The 23,237-nt window shown below is 40.7% G+C and overlaps 1 protein-coding gene across 1 annotated transcript; it reads right to left on the bottom strand.

Moving 5' to 3' along the window:
• Positions 1-617: 617 nt before the first annotated feature.
• Positions 618-21,759, bottom strand: LOC306993125 (uncharacterized protein). The gene is made up of 3 exons (XM_079602639.1): positions 21,651-21,759; positions 4,863-4,950; positions 618-2,737 (listed from the first exon to the last, which is right to left on the bottom strand). Exons 2-3 carry the CDS (start codon positions 4,934-4,936, stop codon positions 1,111-1,113), a joined length of 1,701 nt encoding a protein of 566 aa, XP_079458765.1. The 5' UTR covers positions 4,937-4,950; positions 21,651-21,759; the 3' UTR covers positions 618-1,110.
• Between the last annotated feature and the right edge of the window lie 1,478 nt (positions 21,760-23,237).

Genomic DNA, 23,237 nt, shown 5'->3' with positions numbered 1-23,237 from the left:
TATGTCGCAAAGTATCGTTCAACCACGTTGGTTTATGACGTCTCGCACGTGGTGGAAAAATAACTTATTCTAATGAATCTGTTTGAGATCGAATTACCGCTAGATTTTGTCATATAAGTTACAGACATGGCATCTAAAGACCATTTCTAATTATTCTCAGTTATTTTGCTTTATTACCAGACTCAATATTTGGCTCGTTCTTACATAGTAGAGCACGTTCGCACATGGGCAGTCTTCAAAAGCGGTGCTTTAAATCTCTTGATAAACTAGAAGACGTAAATTACATTTGTATGTAGCCTATTATAAATAAATAACACGGGTTGTACTGAATGTCAGCTTGCTTATTTTGCTAAAGATACGGATTTATTCAGTCCAAATCTCATGTAAACTAGAAACTATGCTTCTAACCACAGCTCGAGAGCTGTCGTTCCAACCACACAAGTTTGCGATGCTGTTTGCGAACGTTCGTTGGAACGATGGTTTCGGGAAACACCAAATCGTTGAACTGATGATAACGGCGGAACTTGCGACCATATTGCTAAAGATGCTTTCGGGAAACGCACCCCAGAACAGTCTCCAAACCACATAAACCAGTAAAGCACATGCCAAAAAAAGGTCAATTCAAGTCAAATTTATTTGTATAGTTATTTTTTACGATACACATTGTTTCAAAGCAGATTTAAACTAGATATAATGAGAAAGAGCACAGAGAACTACATCATACTTTTAAAGTATTACTATCACACAAAACACAGTATATAAGACATAGATACGAGAGTAAGCTGGAGTAATACATAAGAACTAGAGAAGAAGTGATATACCTGAATAAAACAAAAAAAATATTTATATAGGACATTAGTGACAATGTGATGAAAGTAGACACTACCATGATTATAAACCTGTTAAGTAATAATATCTAAAGTGAAAAGAAAGACAAAAAATAACAGTGCAAAATTAAATTGTTATAATCAGTTGTACTTTTCAATATATTCATATATATTTCATATATTCAATAATTTGATCATTAAACTCAACAAACCCTCTTTTTATTTTCTGTAATGAAACAGCATCTGTTCTGCTTTTTCATCTTGTATTTTCATATTTGTTGCATTATTTGTTTCCAGTGAAACGATTCCAAAAACCCAACAGCTGATTTAAAGCCCCCTTGTTTTTCTGTTCTTCTCCAGCTTTCTTCAGTTCCTCCAGGTTCTTTATCCATTCATATTTTCCCTCCTCCTTCAGTCTGGGAATCAGGAAATCCAGATGTAGAAGAGTGAAAGCGCTGTCAGCTTTTAATGCGATCTTAGACAGGCTCATGATGCTGGTATAAGCTTCTTCCAGCAGTTTGGACTTTTCATTTTGAGTCTTCTCCTGTGCAATCCTCAGGTTTTCTTCTATTTTATTCTTAGAATCTTCAATTTCTTTCTTACAAGTTTCATATATTTTTTTATCAAAGTTGGCTTCATTCTGGACACTAGTGTCTTCATACTCCTTTTTGAGCTCGTCAAATGTCATTTTGACTTCCTTTTCCTTCTTCACATATTTTTTGTTCTCTCTGACATGTTTGCTGTGATGACACTTTCCGGTACACACAGTGCAGTTGCCGTTTTTCATGACCCAACACCATGAGGGATCACTCGCCCAACTACAGTCCCACTCGTGACAGTTTTCCTGACAGACAGAGCAGCAGGTCGCCTTACTGTTCCACCACCATTCATTTACAATGGGGACTTTTTCTTTGAAAACTCTCTTGACTGTAAACTCAAAGTTCTCACACTTCTTGATCTTATCTCTGTTCTCTTTGACAACTTCCTGAATCTGATGTAATTCATTCATTTTTGACTCCTTCTCATCTATTCGGTCCTTCAGATTCGAGACACAGGCCTCAAGTTGTCTTCGCTCTTTCAGAACATCTAATGTCATCTTGACACTTTTCCTGTTCTTTTCTTCCAGGAGTTTGAAGAAGTCGTTCATGCTTTCGTCTCCCATTTCCCAGGCTGATCTGTCGAGATGCTTGTACCGTTTGTCTCTTTTCTCTTTCTGCTGGTTGTTGAATAAGAAGTGAACAGGTTCACTGTCTTCATCTCTTCTGCAGGGTATTTCTGCTTTCTTAATGGCATTGAGAGCATCTGTTGGACGTCGTCCGTTTGACTGTGTGAGTAGAAACACTATGTTGTTCTCTATATCTCTACCAAACAGAGACAGAACTGAGTGAAATATGTAAAGCTCTTTTCCAGAGAGACGATTCTGAGACGCCTTCATCACAAAACACACTGCATCAATATAACGAATCCCATCCTCCTCATCTGAAAATAATCTGGTCAGATACTCAGCAATCTCTCTGTCTTTCTCGAATCCTTCAGTGTCTCCGAATCCTGGAGTGTCAATGATGGTCAGAGATGTTGGGTTTTCTTCAGCAAACGCCTCATAAACAGTGACTGCAGACGTCTGGGATTGTGACTGATCTTCATGTTTTTCTTCTTCTGTGATTTGATAAAACTCTTCATCCTCAAACTTCACTCCCAGTAAGTAGTTGATCATGGTGTTGATCATGGTGGTTTTCCCAGCGCCGGTTTCTCCCACCATCAGTATGACTTTATTCTGTTTGTTTCTGTCTCTTCTTCCATATGTCCACTGTCTGACCTTTTTATTACTCCCATCCACATATTTTTTTTCAGTGTCCAGACGATAATGTGCTGGAGGACCTGGACTCAACAGTGTGGCATCATGACGTGCTCTACAGAAGAGAGAATTGATTCAGCATCAACATATTATTTAAATCAGCTATTTATTACTATAATGCCTGGTTTGCAGTGACAATATGGCAGATGTTTATAACTGTTAGTGTGGTGTGTGTGTGTGTGTGTGTTTTTATAAATTTGTTTCCATTCACTGATTATTATTTGAGTTGTTGAAGTTTTTGAGAAGCTTTTTTTCCCCTTTATTCCAAAACCAGCAGCATTACATAATATTATCATTATCGATGTGACTTAAAGGTAGGGTAGGTCAGAATTGTCTAAAAAAACTTTTATTCAAATTTGTTTAAACTGTCTTTCTATACCAATCAGTGGCGATTTCTTTAAGACTGCAAGGGAAGCTCGGCTTCCCCTATAATGTCAACAATTAATGGTCAAATATATGTACTATTTTGTTAACATTTTATTTACTAAAAATGCTTTAGAACACGTTCATCTCGAAGACGAGTTCGTTCAGAATCAGCAGCTGGTCAGCTGACTCTATCTCCTTCTCATTCATTCCCGTAGCGTCACAGTGCATTTTTCTGTTGAAGCCGAGCGTCCATTGACTTCAATGGGGCTGCTTTGAACAGTTTTTTTCAGTGCTCCGAAACTAGACGGTCATTGGATAAATGTTGCGATTACTCCGGGCGTCTGCGTGGTGATTGGAGGGTCTGTCATCTCCTTTTGATTGACAGAATTTCTGTCAATAGCTGAAGCTATTCGAGCTCAGTGAAAAGTAAACTGAAAAACGCTTTTCTCACGCAGGGAAAAATCGCAAATCAAAGAGGACACTGACACTGACAGACAACAAAGAGAAGGTTACTTTTGATAAGCAAATTCTCAGCTCTCCGATTCTGTAAATTGTATGACGAAATTCAAACAATAAATATCGCTTTAGCACTTGTAAATGTGACGTGACAGATCATCTCTCACTCTTTACAACTAGTAAATAATAAATAAACAAGAATCAGCATGTTGAAAGATCCAGTACAACTTACCAAAATGTATATCCCTCATACTTAATATCGAGCAATCAGTGTTTTTCAACGCGGAAAGGTGTCAATAACACAGTTGGAGAAAAATGTCACAACGTTTAGGTTTAACGTACGTTACCTCAGGATCTAGAAAGCCATTTAATAACCATTGCACGTTAGTTGGCTAGAAAAATTAGCTACAGAGAGGAGTTGTTATTTAACCTTTAATAATAATACCAGCTGACAGGGCTCTCTGTATGTTTACAGCATTAGATGAGATTTTTTTTCTTGAAAAAAAAAAAAGAATGTAAGTTAGGCTACCTAATATTTATCCAAATGAATCGATATTGAATCAAGATCTGAATCAAATCAAAATACTAAAATTGAATTGAAATGAAATCGTGTGTCAAGCAATAATAAAATCAGTAGCCTACAGTCATTGTACCATGTAAACATTGTAACATGTTTTTACTAAACTTCTGTTTAATTACCTAATGTTTTGACAATCACGATACACATATTTTGATGGAAGTTTTGGACCATTTTTAGGATTTAGGCCGAAAATGAGCTTCCCCTCTTTGAAAGACCAGCAGTCACCACTGATACCAATACATAATTAAAATGCAGGTACTCTGAAATAGAGAGTATAAAAAACTGAGTGACTCTAGTGTATTAAATCTTCAATAAATGCAGCTCATTAATTCCATTCACTCCCACCTAGAAACGGGTGCGCGACTGCGCGTGGGCAGAGCCAGTAATAGCGGCGGTAGTCATGGCGACGGAGAGTGACAGTCGCGCAAGCCAATCACTTGTTTCGTCCCGGTAGGAATTAATGAGCTGTGTTTTTTGAAGATTAAATACAATATAGTCACTCAATTTGTATACTCTCTTTTTCAAAGTACTTACATTTTAATTATGTATTGGTATATAAAGACAGTTTAAGCCAATTTGAAAAAAAGTTATTTAGACAATTCTTACCTACACAACCTTTAATGCACAGTCAGCATTCTGAGTCTGAATGATTATTGGAGCAGCACTACTTTTTACTTTTCTCTCTTACTTTTTAAGTTTGGACCAATTTTTTTTTTAATGAATGAAATGAACATGTTAAGAATGAAATCTGTTGTTACATTAGTATTATGACACTCACCTGTTGACATGTGCATGTTTCTCTTTCGTCTGGTCAGACTCTGCGCTGCTCTTCTTTTGGTTATTGTTCGACATTGTAGCAGATGAATCTGTAAGATATACTAAATTTTTTATATGACTGCTTCAAAATAAAGGAAATATGACTTAAATAAACTGTTAACCCTAAGTATTAATTTTAAGTCTATAAATTGTTTTGTGCTCCAGACATGAATGATGCCTCAAATCATGTTTGTTGAGATTCTGCATGTTTTCTAAAGTCTAATCCACATGGCATATGATTATTTCTGACAAAACAATCGCTCTCTGCTTTAAAATTAATGAATAAATAAAAAAATCATGTCCAAGAAAAGAAGAAAATGTTTTAGAAAATGTCATTAAGTCTACACAACTACACAAACATGCTTTGTAGCACTTATGTCAAAACCACAGAAGAACATTTAGGGCAGGTCTGGATAGTTTAGCTTATAATTAATGGATCCAGTAAATGCATATGTCTCCGTATAACGGTGTACTGATTAAACAATTGTAGACTGACCTGTAAACATCATCAAAACTATGACAGCTGACCACAACCAAACAAACCAGTTTTCAGCATTACTCTCTGTTTCCATGGTGTGAGCAAAGTAATGAACTAAACAGAACAATTTTACCATTCGATTTACACATTTAGATTACATATAACACTCTCATTAATGGAGTTTAATTACATGGAAATGACGTGAAATCACTATCCAGAGTTTTTTTTTTTTTTTACATTAAAAATATGCTTACCTTCTAGGCAAAATTGCATAAATTTGATATGTATAAAACTATGAAACATACTATTTGGCCAGTGGAATGTAAAGGTTATATTTTATTTAATTAAAACACTGTTTCATTGTGTTTTAGGGGATGACACCATTTTCAACTATTAAGGTAAAACTTTGTATGCGTTTTGACCATTCCTTCACACGATAACAGTGTTTGGCTGCCTGAAAACACAAACTTTTCAAAACCGGGTTTCAAAGTGCAAGTTTTTTAAAGGGGTGGTTTACTGCTTTTTTTCTTTGCATGATTGTGTTTAAGGGGTGCAATATAACATGTCTTCGTCTTTTTTTTTTTTTTGTAAGCCTTATTTTTCATAAATTTCACCTTTATTGTATAAGACGCTTTCTCCTCTGTCATTTGAACTTCCTGATTCTATGAAACCACTCCCTCAGAAACAGCCAATGGGCTCAGATTGGTTAGTTGGGCCGGTGTGTTGTAATTGGCTAAACTGCGTAGTGCACGTTGTCCGGAAACTTCACACCCATCACCTTTACGGGCGAAAGTTGCATGTGCTCCGGTCAAATGTAAATAATGGTGTCAATACTGCCGTCAGTTTGAGCCAGAATCAGACCCAGAAAGCGGCACTGAAGAGAGTCAAGCAGAACCTCCCCAAACACGGCTCTTACAAAACGCTTCTGAATGGTAAATTTTTTTAAAATTATTATTCTATTCTATTCTACTATTATTATATAATAATTTCGATATGCTGTTACTTGAAAATGCCACTGCTGGCACTTGTTAGCTTTTGAGATAGGCTACGATTTTCTCCTGATTAAACATTTAATATAACAGAATAAACTAGAATGTACATTTCCAGAAGAAAATGTGAATGGTGCTTGCAGTGGCAAAACTCGACACTCGGTTGCTAGGGTGCGGTTAGCTAGATGTTAGCATTCTTTTAACAAGATGCTAGCATGATTAGCATGTTGCTAGCATAATGCTAGTATGATTAGCATCTTGCTAACGTCATGCTAGCATCATTAGCATCTTGCTAGCATGTTTTATTTTGCGTTTCTAGGCGGTTGCTAAGGTATTCTGGGTGGTTGCTAGGCGGTTGCTAGGGTATTTTGGGCAGTTGCTAGGGTGTTCTGGGTGGTTGCTAGGCGGTTGCTAGGGTGTTCTGGGTGGTTGCTAGGGTGTTCTGAGTGGTTGCTAGGTGGTTGCTAGGGTGTTCTGGGTGGTTGCTAGGCGGTTGCTAGGTAGTTGCTAGGGTGTTCTGGGTGGTTGCTAGGCGGTTGCTAGGGTGTTCTGGGTGGTTGCTAGGCGGTTGCTAGGTGGTTGCTAGGGTGTTCTGGGTGGTTGCTAGGTGGTTGCTAGTGTATTATGGGTGGTTGCTAGGGTGTTGCTAGGCAGTTGCTAGGGTGTTCTGGGTGGTTGCTAGGGCGTTGCTAGGCAGTTGCTAAGGTAATTTTGTGGTTGCTAGGGCGTTGCTAGGCAGTTGCTAGGGTATTCTGGGTAGTTGCTATGGTGTTACTAGGTGGTTGGTAGTTGTCACAGATGGTTACTGTGGAGTTTGTAGCATTTTCTTGGCATGATTTAGCACTTAGCTAATCAATATTAGCATGTAGCTATTCACTGCTAGCATGCGTAGCATGTAGCAAGTCCTGTTTGCTAGCATGAGTCAAAAGAGCCAACCCCCATCTCTATTCGATGTTCTGATGCAGAGATATACGTCTTGCTAAACGGTTGCTAGGGCACTTTGTTTGGTTGCTATGGAGTGGCTTGGCAGCTGCCAATAATGAGACTCCAAAGGCTGCTTGTCAGTACGAATAATATAAACCAACTCCCACGCCTCTGTGACATTCAGAATGGAAGTTATACTCTGTGGATGTTGGTTGCTAAGGTGCTCGACAATGATTGCTAGGGAGGGGCTAGGAAGCGTCGATGTGATTCATGATTGGCCGTTTGCTGGCCCGAGTCAAACGAGACCACCCTCATGTTTCTATGACTCTTCTATCCAAAGATATCCCTTTGATCTCTTTCAAAGGAAGTCTATGGATTTTGTTGCTAAGGTGCTCTAAATGGTTGCTAGGGGCGTGGCCTGATAGCTTCACAATGATCCCGAGAGACTGATTGGTCGTCTGAGTAAAATGAGCCCGCCCCCTTGTCTCTATGACACTGTGATCCAGAGTTATGTTCAATACAAAATCCCTATGCAATTTACCATAGTAGGAAAAACGCATGCCTTACATGGGCCGTCCTACACCATAGTAAGTCAATGGGGCAACTTTGGGCCGCTCCTGCCCCCCAGGGGTGCAACTTTGACCCCATTGTGAGGTATGTTCTTACAGAACCTGCCAGCCTCTTCAAATGTGGTAAATTTCACATTTCTGCGAAATCCTCGCTCTGAGCCGTGACTCGTCAAAGTTTGTCGCAATGTTAAGTCTATGGGATTTTTTGGCGACTTTTTCGCCCCTGGGGCGACCACCGCACCCCCGATCTCTTATAAGAGTCATAGCACACCATTCCCGAATAGGCCGCACGTTTTGACACCTCATTCATGGGTCTGTGACAAAAACTGCGGGCGGAGTAGCGCGTCAAACTTTCGGCGGGACAAAAAGAGCAATAGCAATACTGTTGCTTGCAAAAAGCAAGCACCATTAATGACTGAGTAATACCGCAGCTGAAGTTTGCTGTTGCGATTACATATATTTTTTTGAACTTTATACATGTGTGTCTTATACACACAAAATAGCATCGAACTAACTGGCTACTATAAACAAACAGCTTTGGCATTGGTTTACGTTCTTGTTCAAATCAAAAAATTACGTCATAAAGTATACGCGGAAAATACATTTACAAAATTAGTGCATAATTACAAATTCAGGTCCAACATGTTTGTACGCGATTGTCATAGACACACGAAATAGCATAACTAAGTGGCTATAACGCCAGCATTTGTTTACGTCCTTGATAAAACTAACATTACGTCTGAAATTATACATCCAAATAAATTTAAAATGATTAGGTCTTACTTACAGGTTGTGGCCCAACAACGGCTGCCTCTGGGTTTAAAGTTGGAACTGCTTCATGTTTTAGTAACAGTTTCTTGTTTAATCCGGCATTGAATTCGTGGAGATTCTGGAAGCTGTCTTCCGTAAAATGCGCAGCACAGAGAGCTAAATTACCAATGTAATTTTCAGGAACATAATCAAACATAAATTTTAGCCATTGTTGATGAACTACAGCGTCCGTATGAAGCCGAACACAGAAGACCTGACAGCTGGGTGAAAATAACACACTTTAGACGGCATGGCTACAGCTCTCCACTATTACTTTTCCTCTTCCACAACGCCGCAGAAATATGGGCCCTTTTTTTTCCATATTCCGGAGGGAGGGTTGATGTAAATGTATGCAGGGGCGCAACTACCCAGTGTCAGAGGGGTATGCAGCAACAAATTAGGCGCCCCCCACCCCCCAAACAAACAAACAAACAAAAAAGAAAAAAGAAAAAAAAAGTGTCCAATGTAATGAGTGAGTAACGAGTGAGAGTTAACATATAAAATAAGTACAAAATTGCTATTTATTAATAAAATAGAACTCTGTCCCTCTAGGGGGGTTCGGGGGCATTCCCCCCCGTAAGAAAATGTTGTGCTTTTTAATGTTAAATTCATCAATCTGGTGCACTTTGAGAGTTCAAAATTAAAAGCTCCAACCCATATTCAGTGTGCAAATTAAACAAAGAAAAAATCAAACCTCTTTTAGTAACAGTGTCTGTCTACATTACACTACATAATAATAGTTATAATATTAATCCCATGATAGTAATAGCCATATATTGTAAAACAAATGCACTGAAAAATAAAGGAAACTTTCATAATTAGTTTTGTACTAATTTCTATACTTTACATTAAAGATGTGATTGGGTCAGCCCAGTGTCAATCAAGGAAAGAACCAATGGGCCGCTGATCTAGGTGTTTCATGAAAAATGTCAGGAAAAAAAAACTAACACTGACTTTTTTTTGACCAATGGATTACACCGGCACTAACCCAGCATCGCCAATTAATACAAATAAATAAAAAACGAACGGGCCTCCGATGTACGAGTTTTATGGGCTGTTAAGACAAAAAAAAAATATATTAGATGTATCGGCCCAAAAAGCACCGGGAATCTCCCGGTAGCCCCGATGGCCAGTAGGCTATGCCTGGACGTCACACTTTAAATCCTGTTGCCTTTCACCATCCACTTATTTATCTGCTGGCGCATCAATTGACATCATCTCCCTTTTCAGTCTTTCTTTTTCTATTTTTAGCCCCGACAGCTTTTTTACTTTATCCATCGACGACAACTCTACTCGTTCCTGCTCGCTCAGCGCTCACGCCGCCCCCGCCCGCTCGCGATATTACCCCCCCTCTTCTATGTCAAAATTCTATGATGGAATCTTATGAGGGCGCCTACTCTAGCCAGTTAGTCCTCTAGTCTAGAGGGTTATATAACATTGAGGAGATGCAGAAATTATTTAGAAACGCACAACAGCAGCTCACATATAGAAGCCACCCCCCCCCCAAAAAAAAAATGTATAATTTTTTTTAACCATCACTTTGGCGCCCCCGCTGGCGCTGCACCCCTATGCGCCGCATATAGCGCATACCCACTTTTTGCACCACTGAATGTATGGGTTAGTTACGTATAAAACCCGGGAAGTATCTCGTTGTAGTCCCATTCGAGTCGTTTTTGTAGGCATTAAACTTCCTGATTTTTAAAAGACGATATCTCTGCTTATGTTGAACTTTCAGCGCAGCAACTTTGCAGATACTGTTCATGCACCAACAGCAACATTACACACTATTGAAAATGAAAAAAGTGAAATCGCAATCAACCACCCCTTTAAACGGTCTACATGTAAACAACAAAACCACGAATCTCTGAAGATGATGACATCATGCACATGCGTATTATGTGTTCAGTCTATAGTGTTTCATCGCCATCTAATGGTCTGGCAGCAGAATACAGCGTTTTTAAGTTGTTTTTGTGGATCCGTGTGAATGGGGATCGTTTTGACAATGGTGTCGTTTAGGGCTGTTTTCGACTAAGGATTTTCATAGTCGAATCTGATTCGTTAGATTTTGCCGTAGTCGACTGATAGTCAAACTTTTTTTTTTTTAGATAGCAGCTAGTTTTTTTCTATTTCAAACAAAAGAGCTACAAAAAACAATAAAAGAAAAACATGGTGTGTAACAAATACATTTTATTCATTTAAAGCCAGATGAACAAAACATTATCACACATATAAAAAAAATAAAATAAAATAAATTAAATTAAATTTAGCGCAACAGCCTGGCACTAGTCCAAAATGTCATAAACTTTTTTCAAAATACAATACGCCTGCCTGAATAAATACAAAACAATTACACAACAACAAAAATAAACATAGGCCTAATATAAGTCATAATCGAATGGGCTTCAGAAAGTGCACATGCAGCAAAAAAGAAAATAAAAGAAAAAGGAAAGGATGTCTTCGTTGCTGAGACGCTTCGCGCGCAGCCTTCAGCTTAAGTTCACATTGTCCCAAAAGAAAAAAAATAACTTCTTCACATATGAAAAGTGTTCTACTGCAACTGTGGTTGTCTGATTCTTCAGAAGTTGTGTGCAAGGAAAACCAGCTTGCAAAATCAATAATTATAATGCCGATATTATTTCAGTATAGAAATAGAGACATCCCAAAGGAAGTTCCGGGAGTCTCCCGCATATTGATAGCGGCTCACTGATGCCCGCGAATTAGTTAAAATCTCCGGAATCTCCGGAAGAGCGAGTGTGCCCGCGAGACAGAGACTGTGCTCCAAACCGCGTAGCGCGTGCACGGCAGAGAGGGAGAGAGAGCAAGAGACAGCGCGCGTGTGCCTCATGAAGACGAAGTTTCTCGGGGTAGGGGGCATCAAAGAAATTATGCAATTATGCTTAGGGCACCAAAATGGCTAGCAGCGGCACTGATAACACTACCCTACTATTCGACCATGAGGTTCATAGTCGAATCAGACCTCTCCGAATCGAATCCTCGAATCCTCGACTATTAGAAGTCAGCCCTAGTGTCGTTTGTACGCGGAAAACTCAAAGGAAAAACTTCTCAGTTTTAAGCATATCGTTGTCGTGTAAATGCACCCTTAGTTTTCTGGATTAAAGCATATTGGTATTGAATTCTCCTTTGTCGTGCGTTTCCTTGCACAACCGCCCGTTATATGGAAAAGGATGAGAAAAACTCTTCTCTAAAAAGTATGTGATGGGACAGATGGCATTTATAGTTCCTATCTCATATTTTCCTAATGTCTTGTATCATTAAACATAGTATCATGAGGATGGGAATATTAATATGGAAATGATATGCAGATGCTGACGCTATTTATTTGTAAAACAACAAGAACAGAAAAAAGAGAAACACAAGAACTAAACTATTTTAGTTCTACTTTCTTGTCCCAAAGTCTGCTTGCCATGGTCCATAATGTTTGAACGAAATAAGAATAGTGTGCCGCTAAACGTTATGCACTACGCAGTTGTCCACGTCTGTTGCCATGGTTACGTCATGGCTATGGCAGTACGAGCGGAAACTGAGGATAACGCGGATATTGCGTCATTGACAGGCGACATTTTTTTCCGGGACAAGCCATTATTTAAAAGTGGAATTTCTCTGAAATAAAAAATCTTTGGAGACTTTTGGGATATTGTAAGTACACAACTGCAAGAAATATATCACACTGTGCAAGTGATTTTTGGATTTTTTGTTGCAAAATTCTTACATATTGTACCTTTAAAGTTAGAGCTTATTCAGAGATATCAGCCGAATGGCTTAGTGCAGGCGCTAACGGATCCAAGGTTTTATCTCGTAAGTTACCCCACTAATAATGCCCGGAATGATACCAAACTTCTACAGTAGTACAAATAGGTTCTTTACTCATAAAACGAGGCATTGGAAAGTGTGTAAGTACATCAGGAGTTTATTTAAATAACACTTGCCTGATGGCTCATGCTACCGCTAACCCGGACGTCGACGTCACTTTAGTGATTATTTGGGAAAAGCACGTAAAAGTCCTGACAGAAAGCGATGCATAAGCATGTAGTGTAACGACGCCACATTCCAGGAATGCACTAATATTTTGTTGGTAATACCAGTTTGCAACAATTATTAGTTAACACTAAGTTGTCAACACTTCGGAAAAAATAATAATTGTTACACTACATCCTTATGCATAGGACTTTTACTTGCTTTTCCCAAATGACTGAAGTGACCTCAAATTCAGGTTGGCAGTTATTAAAGACATCGTTAAAATAGTCCAAGTGACTACAGTGGCCCAACCATAAGTTTATCAAGCGTCGAGAATACTTTTTGTGCGCAAAAAAACAAAAACAACGACTTTATTCATTTTATTCTATTTTAACGATGTCTTTATTAACTTTATGGGCCGGCAAGTTTCAATTACAAGCCTATGGAGGAGTGATCCAGCTCTCAGATTTAATCAAAAGTATCTTAATTTGTGTTCTGAAGATGAAGGAAAGTCTTACGGGGTTGAACAACATGAGGGAGAGTAATTACTGACAGCGTTTTAATTTTTGGGTGAACTAACGCTTTAAACCTTTACTGGCTAATGGTTTGCCAGCTGATGGACTGTACCTTTGGATAATATAATTAAAAAGCTAACAACAATCAATCAGTCTAATGAAAATGTTATTATTTGCATGAAAACACTTGAATTAGCCAAACTGAACACTGGGTGTATAAAAGGAGAACTCCGGTCAATTTTAACATTGAGCTAATTTTTTTGTAAATTTGGAGTGCTGTCAATACAGAGAACAACGACAAAAATCAGTGTTGCCTACACCGTGTTATCCTCTTTTTAAAATTTGCACCCTGTTGACATCAATGGGGCAAGTTTTAAACCTGCTTTTAGCCTCTTAACATCCTTGATGTGTCATTACAAGTGCCCAGCCATGTGAGTGATTATTTCAGAGTGAACACGGTGAATCTGACTGCAGTAGATGTGAAAGATATGAATACAAATTATGTTATTTCAGCCAGCGCAAATACCTGTATTTACATCCTGTTTTCGGTCAAAGTCCAAAGTAGTCGATTGTCGAGTTCATGCGCGTGATCATAGGTAACTAAACCTATGCAGGTGAACTCGACAATCGACTACTTTGGACTTCGACCGAAAACAGGAATTGTTTGTAATTCAATGTAATAAATATACTTGGCGAAGTGGTCCTGACTGAAATAAGCTTTTTTTCAGGGGTGGCCACTAGCGGAGTGAACTGTCAACACTGATAAGGTAAAGCTAAGAGTGGTCCAGACCAACGTTACGAACGTATGACTTACAGAAGGTATACTTAAAACTAAAAATGTTTCGGGAAACATGTATTAACGATAAGGAACAGTAATGTATAACTTAAGAACGACATATTCTTAAGAAGGTTTTTGGGAAATCCAGCCCAGTTTCATTACAATAGGCCGATTTAATCAAAAGTTCATTATATTTTGACCACAAGGTGGTGCTGCCCCGAAACCTTTTGAGTACCGTCAGGGCATGGTGCCAAAGACACATACTGAGGCCACATCCACACGAAGCCAGAGCTTTCCCTATCCAATCTTTTTTTTGCCTCGTTCTAAAAAATAATTCCGTAAACACGGCGTCGTCTCAAGAAATATCTGCGTACACACGAAACCACTGAAACCGACTCAAAACGATGTAGTATACATCCCAGACCAGTATGTGGCGCTGTAATTCTGCCAGATAGATACAATAAAAACGGAGAAGAAGACTTTGAGCATGCGCATAAACCTTGCGCGCTGTATACAATAATATTAGGCACAGTAGCTTCTTCTTTTCTTTTTTACCAAGAACTTTATTAAACAATATGAACAACCATAAATGGCCTGGTTCAATAGGGATGAGTCACGAATCACGATATTCAATTAGTTATCGGACTCATAAAGCTTGCCACAAACCCGGGCAAAAGTAATGAATGAGTCAAATATAGCAAAGAGACATTTTAACAGTTTAAAAGTAGACATTTCAAGCATTCTATATATTTCTGAGTTTCGGTTAATTTATGAGACGAGTTCCAGTTCACGAGCAATGCAATATTGCGCCGGCGCGTCCATGTCATGATTATATTGTCAGCTATATTTGCTTCTTATTCATTAAATCCAGGCAATTGGTTGATGAAACTTTGATTAAAATTAAGATACAATTTATACAAAACGAAATTCACTTTAAAGAAAGGCTTTATACAAACCAGCTTTATATAAAACAAAACTTAATGTGGTCAAAATGATGTCTCCCGCTATATTGCGCATCTTATGATTAGCTACTCATGCTGTTCACTTTCATAAATCAACATAGATGAAATAAAAAATAACATATTATTTAAACATAAATATGAAACTAAATACATTTTCTTTAATGGCTACAACAGGCTTACTGAGAAATGCAATGTAGGAGTGGAATTTGAGCGAGCGCTGTTGTGCCGGCGAGCATGTGCGTTTTTTGAACAGCCTAATAATCAAATAATTCCCAGTGATCGTCGAATATTATTTTTGTTTGAAATGCCCATCCCTACAAAATACGAAATGTCTTTATCAGACAACAGACCAGCACCATAGCATAATAAAAATATAAAGAAATACAATAAAAATACATTTAAGTAAATAATATATAAAGTAATAAAAGAGGCTCAGTAGCTTCTGCAGCATTATATTATATTTTTATACAAGCAGTCGGCAGGTGTTGTTGCTGTTACGTGACTAGCAGTGTCCGACTAGTCGACATGACATCATCGTTTCACAAAATATACGGATTGGCTGTACACACGAAAACGCAAGCGTGTCGTTTTCAGATTTATCCACTTTGGGACCCGGTTTCAAAAAATAGCGGTTTCAGTGTCTCAAAACGCCGGATCCGTCTGGACGAAACGCCAATCCATCCATCCATCCATCTTCTTCCGCTTATCCGGGGCCGGGTCGCGGGGGCAGCAGTCTAAGCAGAGATGCCCAGACTTCCCTTTCCCTAGCCACTTCCTCTAGCTCTTCCGGGGGGACACCGAGGCGTTCCCAGGCCAGCCGAGAGACATAGTCTCTCCAGCGTGTCCTAGGTCTTCCCCGGGGTCTCCTCCCGGTGGGACGTGCCCGGAACACCTTCCCGGGAAGGCGTCCAGGAGGCATCCGAAACAGATGCCCGAGCCACCTCAGCTGACCCCTCTCGATGTGGAGGAGCAGCGGCTCTACTCTGAGCTTCTCCCAAGTGACCGAGCTCCTCACCCTATCTCTAAGGGATCGCCCAGCCACCCTGCGGAGAAAGCTCATTTCGGCCGCCTGTATCCGGGATCTTGTCCTTTCGGTCATGACCCAAAGCTCATGACCATAGGTGAGAGTAGGAACGTAGATTGACCGGTAAATCGAGAGCTTCGCCTTGCGGCTCAGCTCTTTCTTCACCACGACAGACCGGTACATCGACCGCATTACTGCGGAAGCTGCACCGATCCGTCTGTCAATCTCCCGTTCCATCCTTCCCTCACTCGTGAGCAAGACCCCAAGATACTTGAACTCCTCCACTTGAGGCAGGAACTCTCCACCAACCTGAAGTGAGCAAGCCACCCTTTTCCGACTGAGGACCATGGCCTCGGATTTGGAGGTGCTGATTCTCATCCCAGCCGCTTCACACTCGGCTGCAAACCGTCCCAGTGCATGCTGAAGGTCCTGGTCTGTAGGGGCCAACACGACAACATCATCCGCAAAGAGCAGAGACGAAATCGTGTGGTCCCCGAACCTGACACCCTCCGGCCCCTGGCTGCGCCTAGAAATTCTGTCCATAAATATTATGAACAGAACCGGCGACAAAGGGCAGCCCTGCCGAAGTCCAACATGCACCGGGAAGAAGTCTGACTTACTGCCGGCAATGCGAACCAAGCTCCTGCTCCGGTCGTATAGGGACCGGACAGCCCTTAGCAAAGGACCCCGGACCCCATACTCCCGGAGCACCCTCCACAGGCCGCCTCGAGGGACACAGTCGAATGCCTTCTCCAAATCCACAAAACACATGTGGATTGGTTGGGCAAACTCCCATGAACCCTCCAGCACCCTGTAGAGGGTATAGAGCTGGTCCAGTGTTCCACGGCCGGGACGAAAACCGCACTGTTCCTCCTGAATCCGAGGTTCTACTATCGGCCGTAATCTCCTCTCCAGTACCCTAGCATAGACTTTCCCGGGGAGGCTGAGAAGTGTGATCCCCCTGTAGTTGGAACACACTCTCCGGTCCCCCTTCTTAAAAAGAGGGACCACCACCCCAGTCTGCCATCCCAGAGGTACTGTCCCCGACCACCACGCGATGCTGCAGAGGCGTGTCAGCCAAGACAGCCCCGCAACATCCAGAGACTTGAGGTACTCAGGGCGGATCTCATCCACCCCCGGTGCCTTGCCACCGAGGAGTTTCTTGACTACCTCGGTGACTTCAGCTTGGGAGATGGACGAGTCAACCTCCGAGCCCTCGGCCTCTGCTTCCTCAATGGAAGACGTGACGGCGGGATTGAGGAGATCCTCGAAGTATTCCTTCCACCGTCCGACGACATCCCCAGTTGAGGTCAACAGCTGCCCACCTCCACTGTAAACAGCGTTGGTGGGGCACTGCTTCCCTCTCCTGAGTCGCCGGACGGTTTGCCAGAATCTCTTCGAGGCCAGCCGATAGTCATTTTCCATGGCCTCTCCGAACTCCTCCCAGGCCCGAGTTTTTGCCTCCACAACCACCCGGGCTGCAGTTCGCTTGGCCTGCCGGTACCCGTCAGCTGCCTCAGGAGTCCCACAAGCCAACCAGGCCCGATAGGACTCCTTCTTCAGCTTGACGGCATCCCTTACTTCCGGTGTCCACCACCGGGTTCGGGGATTGCCGCCTCGACAGGCACCGGAGACCTTACGGCCACAGCTCCGAGTGGCCGCTTCGACAATGGAGGTGGAGAACATGGTCCACTCGGACTCAATATCTCCAGCCTCCCTCGGGATCCGGTCGAAGCTCCGCCGGAGGTGGGAGTTGAAGATCTCTCTGACAGGAGACTCGGCCAAACGTTCCCAGCAGACCCTTACAGTACGCTTGGGTCTGCCGAGTCTGTCCAGCTTCCTCTTCCGCCATCGGATCCAACTCACCACCAGGTGGTGATCAGTTGACAGCTCCGCCCCTCTCTTTACCCGAGTGTCCAAGACATACGGCCGCAGGTCAGATGAAACGACCACAAAGTCGATCATCGACCTACGGCCTAGGGTGTCCTGGTGCCACGTGTACTGATGGACACCCTTATGCTTGAACATGGTGTTCGTTATGGACAAACTGTAACTAGCACAGAAGTCCAATAACTGAACACTGCTCGGGTTCAGATCAGGGGGGCCGTTCATCCCAATCACGCCCCTCCAGGTAACACTGTCGTTGCCCACGTGGGCGTTGAAGTCCCCCAGTAGAACGACGGAGTCTCCAGTCGGAGCACTTTCCAGCACCCCTCCCAGAGACTCCAAGAAGGCCGGGTACTCTGCACTGCCGTTTGGCCCGTAGGCACACACGACAGTGAGAGACCTATCCCCAACCCGTAGGCGCAGGGAAACGACCCTCTCGTTCACCGGGGTAAACTCCAACACATGGCGGCTGAGTTGGGGGGCTATGAGCAAACCCACACCAGCCCGCCGCCTCTCACCATGGGCAACTCCAGAGTGGTGAAGAGTCCATCCTCTCTCAAGGAGTGTGGTTCCAGAGCCTAAGCCGTGCGTAGAGGTGATTCCAACTATCTCTAGTTGGAACCTCTCAACCTCACGCACAATCTCAGGCTCCTTCCCCGCCAGCGAGGTGACGTTCCACGTCCCTAGAGCTAGTTTCCGTGTCCAGGGATCGGGTTGTCGAGGCCCCCGCCTTCGACTGCCGCCCGATCCTCTAAGCACCGGCCCCTTACGGCCCCTCCTGCGAAACGCCAATACGACACAAAATTTGTCCGTATACAGCTAAACGCGTCTCCGTGTGGACAGGGCCTGAGTGTCATAATGATCTGCCAACGCGTTAGTAAAATATAGCATTTTACAAAAAAGTTAAAAATGGCAAACGGCCAAAATGGACAATATGGGGAAATTAATGTTGTGAGATTTTTGGTCAATAAATATATGAAAAATTGCAATTTTTCATATCTCCTGACCACTAGGTGGCAGTGGCACTGTGCTGAAACTGTGCAGGTAGCCTCAGGACCTGGTTGTCATAAAACAAAAGCTCAAATCTGTGGTTTATTGATAAAAATAGCGCCTATTTGAAAAGTTGTGAGATCCAGACGATCACCAGGCGATCAACGCTCATTAACCCCGTCTGGAACAGGCTTTCCTCGGTTAGTCCTTCTGACCGCTGCCGCTGGCTCTCATGTCTCTGTACTGGATAAACATAAGATGTAATGTGTATATTTAACTGGCGATCATTGGTCTCATTAATCTATATGTTTTCCCTGGTAAATTGGCTGAGAGCAAAGTGAAGTTTCATAAATGTATATATTTAGGCTACTTAAGCTTACTAGAGCGCTGACAAATGTTTGACTGCGTTGTTTATTATTGTATAGCTTCTTATACCTTTTAGACTATTATACTTTTATAATGTATTTATTATTATATTTATAATATACATCTATTATAATATGTAGTTCAGGCAATATGTGCATATACTCTGATTCTCTTCACTCTTTATGTAATAACTTCAATTTCAGAATAATTACTGTAATTCACCAAAATGTTTTTTTTTGCTGACTTACTACATGTGATATTTTGCATTTGTTAATGGTCATAAAGTGTGAAATAAGATGCAAGTAGCTAAACTAAACTAAACATTCCATAATTGACAGCTATTTTAAGATCGAAATGTTAAACGACCAACAAAAATAATCAGGCAAACAAATAAACTTGTGACTAATTTCACCATTTTGAATTGAGGCCTATCATTTATGTAACATCCATGTATGTAATAATTTTAGTAACTGTCAATGTGAGAGAACAAGAAACATTAATGAATGTGAAATAATTTAATAAACTTAGTTATAGCTTTCCTGGTAGCCTTCAGTAAAATAACTTGATTCATAAAACATATAAATATCAGTTGACCCTAAGCTTACTTGAAAATGAAAAGACTATCAGTCAAAGCTCAGCTTTAGGAGCAGAAGAGTCAGAACAATATAAAGAGACTGAGAGAAAACAAAAGACTGATAGAGATGAGGAGAGAGCAGGTATTGACTAATAAAACTAATTAAAAAAAACACTTTTGGTGAGTTAGCCTACAGTATTATTATTATTTTTTTTATTTTTTTCAAAAGATATTGGCAGGAGCTCATCCAGTGTGTCAGTCTGCCTAGGCATTTACTATTACCTTGTAAATATAGTTCATTGTAATGAATGATTGGACGTTTATATTTTTGGACTGTGAGTGGAATTTGCAGACGGTCCCTTTAGCAGCCTAGGTGAATGTGCAACAAATATCAAACCTAAAAATAACTTTACTGCGCTCCCATACAAATGCAAATGCTGCTGGCCCTCCCTAGGTTAGGGTTAGGGTTAGTACCCTTTGTAGTTCTGTTGTGTTTTTTTTATGTTTGTGAATAGACATGGCTTTCTTTTCCTTGCTGGAATTCCTCCACAACATGTAATATAAAAAAATAAAAATAAAACATTCGTAGTAGCCTACTACGTTCTGAGATAGCGTTCTGTGTGTGTTTGTAATTAAAGCCTTTTAATCATTATTGGAGTTCCACCCTATAGTGAAAAAAATTGTATAAAAAATTATACTTTATTGTATATGAAATATATTACCTTTTTTAATAATACATTGCAAATATACTAACAAAAAACTGTACTATCTTTAAATATATTAAAAGTATATTAGCATCATGCTTTTACTTATTTTCACAATACAACTTTTAACACACTTTCATATATATATATATATATATATATATATATATATATATATATATATATAGGTTATATATAGTATATTTTCTAAAAATATATTGTTGAAAAAAAAACTTACTTGAAGTTGTTAAAATTTACCAGACAAAAGTACACTAAATACACTTAAAATACACTTGTAGTACAATTGCTTTACCACAATTTAACTAAAATATACTTAGTAGCCTACAATTTTTTTTTTTTTTTTTTTCAAAATAGCACACTTCAAGTTAACTAATCAATATCTCGAAGTATAATGAGTCTGGCTGCAAGTTTACTTAGCATTTTTTTTCCACGTCAGGACACTCTCATGGTGCGTTCACACCGGACGCGAATAGTGCGTCAGGCGCGAGTGATTTCAATTGTAAGTCAATGCAAAGACGCGTTACATTGAAATCACTCGCGCTTGACGCGCTATATTCGGCTGAATAACGAAACATCTGCCAAAAGTGTGTTGCGTGTGTTCAGCGTTTAGAATATAAAGCTTACAAAATATAATCATAAACTAGCGCTAATGCTGCGTTCACACCGGACGCGAATAGCGCGTCAAATTCGCTCCTGCCGCGTCTATTTTGACGCTTGATCACTTTCTGTCCATTCGCGCGTCAAGAGCGAAATGAACGCGCGTAAAAACAAATTTGAGGCGAAATTTACGCGCATCCGATGCGAAAGTTTAAAAAGTTTTGAAACCCGTTGACGGCCATCTTTTTAAAAGATGTGTGATGTTGATCGATCATTTATCGAGAGAGTCACCGCTCTGTACTTGCTCTGGAGAGCTATTCGCGTCCGGTGTGAACGCAGCATAAGACCCAGAATCTGCTCTACCTAAATTTACAGTCAAGAGCCGCTACAGGATCAAGGCAATACATTTTAAAGGGCACTGCTGAGACCAATTGTTTTTATTAAAAGTTTTAATAGCCTTCTGTTACCATAATCTTTCTGAAATCAGACTGATGTTTTTGAAAAATTATCATAAAGTTGTATAAAAATCTATGTAATTATTTATCCCATCTAAATAGTTTTTTTTTTACCGGTTGGATTTTCCTTACCTGAACAATGTAAATGACCTGGAGCGAAAACTGGGTGCTGTCTTCAGAAATGGTTGATCTCTCAAATAATATCTGCGAGACATGCCATTAAATACAGTGGTTTAGTTTCACTTTGCCAGATATGTGGGAGTGGCGAAGACAGAGCGTTTTTGGTTTTCAAAAAAATCACGTGTGTTATACTAAAGCATTCCTCTTTTGAAAACCATTTAATATAAAATGTCTGCTAAATAAATAAATGCAGTTGTCAATGTTTTATCACTGAATAGAACATGCCATTAAATACAGAGGTTTAGTTTCACTTTGCCAGATATGTGGAAGTGGCAGAAACAGAGCGTTTTTGGTTTTCAAAAAAATCACGTGTGTTATACTAAAGCATTCCTCTTTTGAAAACCATTTAATATAAAATGTCTGCTAAATAAATAAATGCAGTTGTCAATGTTTTATCACTGAATAGAACATGCCATTAAATACAGAGGTTTAGTTTCACTTTGCCAGATATGTGGAAGTGGCAGAAACAGAGCGTTTTTGGTTTTCAAAAAAATCACGTGTGTTATACTAAAGCATTCCTCTTTTGAAAACCATTTAATATAAAATGTCTGCTAAATAAATAAATCCAGTTGTCATTGTTTTATCACTGAATATAACATGTCATTAAATACAGCAGTAAAGAACTAACTGTAAAATGACAGAGTGTATAAGAAAATAAAATAGTAAAATGACATGTCTATCTACAACAAGAAAGTCTCTGGTTACGTATGTAACCTTAGTTCCCTGAGAGGGAATGAAACGCTGCGTTTACGCTGTGGGGAACACCTCCGAGTGTTGCGTCATGAAGCCATCACTTCTAGCCAATTATGTGCAAAAAGGAAGATGGTCCTGCCAAAGACCCTTCGCCGAGTGATCACCCCCCACTTATGAGGGAAGCATCCGTCGATAGCATTATGCGTCGACAAGAAGCCCCCAACACTGGGTGAGGAACCAAGGTTCTTCCACATGACCGAGGCCGCGTGACCTTGATCATGCGAAAATGGGTTTCCCCTCTGAGAAAACCCCTTGGTCCTGAGTCACCACTGCAGGGGTCTCATGTACAGAAGGCCAAAAGTAATTACGTTGGACGCAGCTGCCATGAGACCCAACAGTCTGAAACTGTTCCCCAGTGAGTGACTGGCCTAGTTTCCGAATCTGTGACACAATCATATTAGCGTAAGCATACTTTGAACTTGAGATTCTAAAACCTGCTGTTTAAATGATGCAGATCTAGAATAGGATGCAACCCTTCATCCTCTTTCGGAACAATGAAGTAAAGGCTGAAAAACCCTGACTGTCTGCTGGGAGGAGGATCCCCTTCAATAGCTCCTTTTGCAGAAGTGTCAGTACTTCCAGCTCCATAACCAGAGCCTGCTCGGGGTCCACCACTGTGGGGAGGACCCCTAGAAATCTGGTCGGACGAGAACCGAACTGAATTCTGAAACCCTTTTCTATAGTGTGCAGGACACCCTGAGAAATATGTGGCAGTAGTTTCCACGCTGCCAGAAATTCTACTAAGGGCACCAGTCTCTCGAGACTGGCCTCTGGATTTGGTTGAAC

The sequence above is a fragment of the Phoxinus phoxinus genome (assembly GCF_949152265.1).
Source record: "Phoxinus phoxinus genome assembly, chromosome: 2".
Classification (NCBI taxonomy): Eukaryota; Metazoa; Chordata; class Actinopteri; order Cypriniformes; family Leuciscidae; genus Phoxinus; species Phoxinus phoxinus.
Note: the sequence above shows the minus strand (reverse complement) of the source record. Positions and strands in the feature narration are given on the sequence as shown.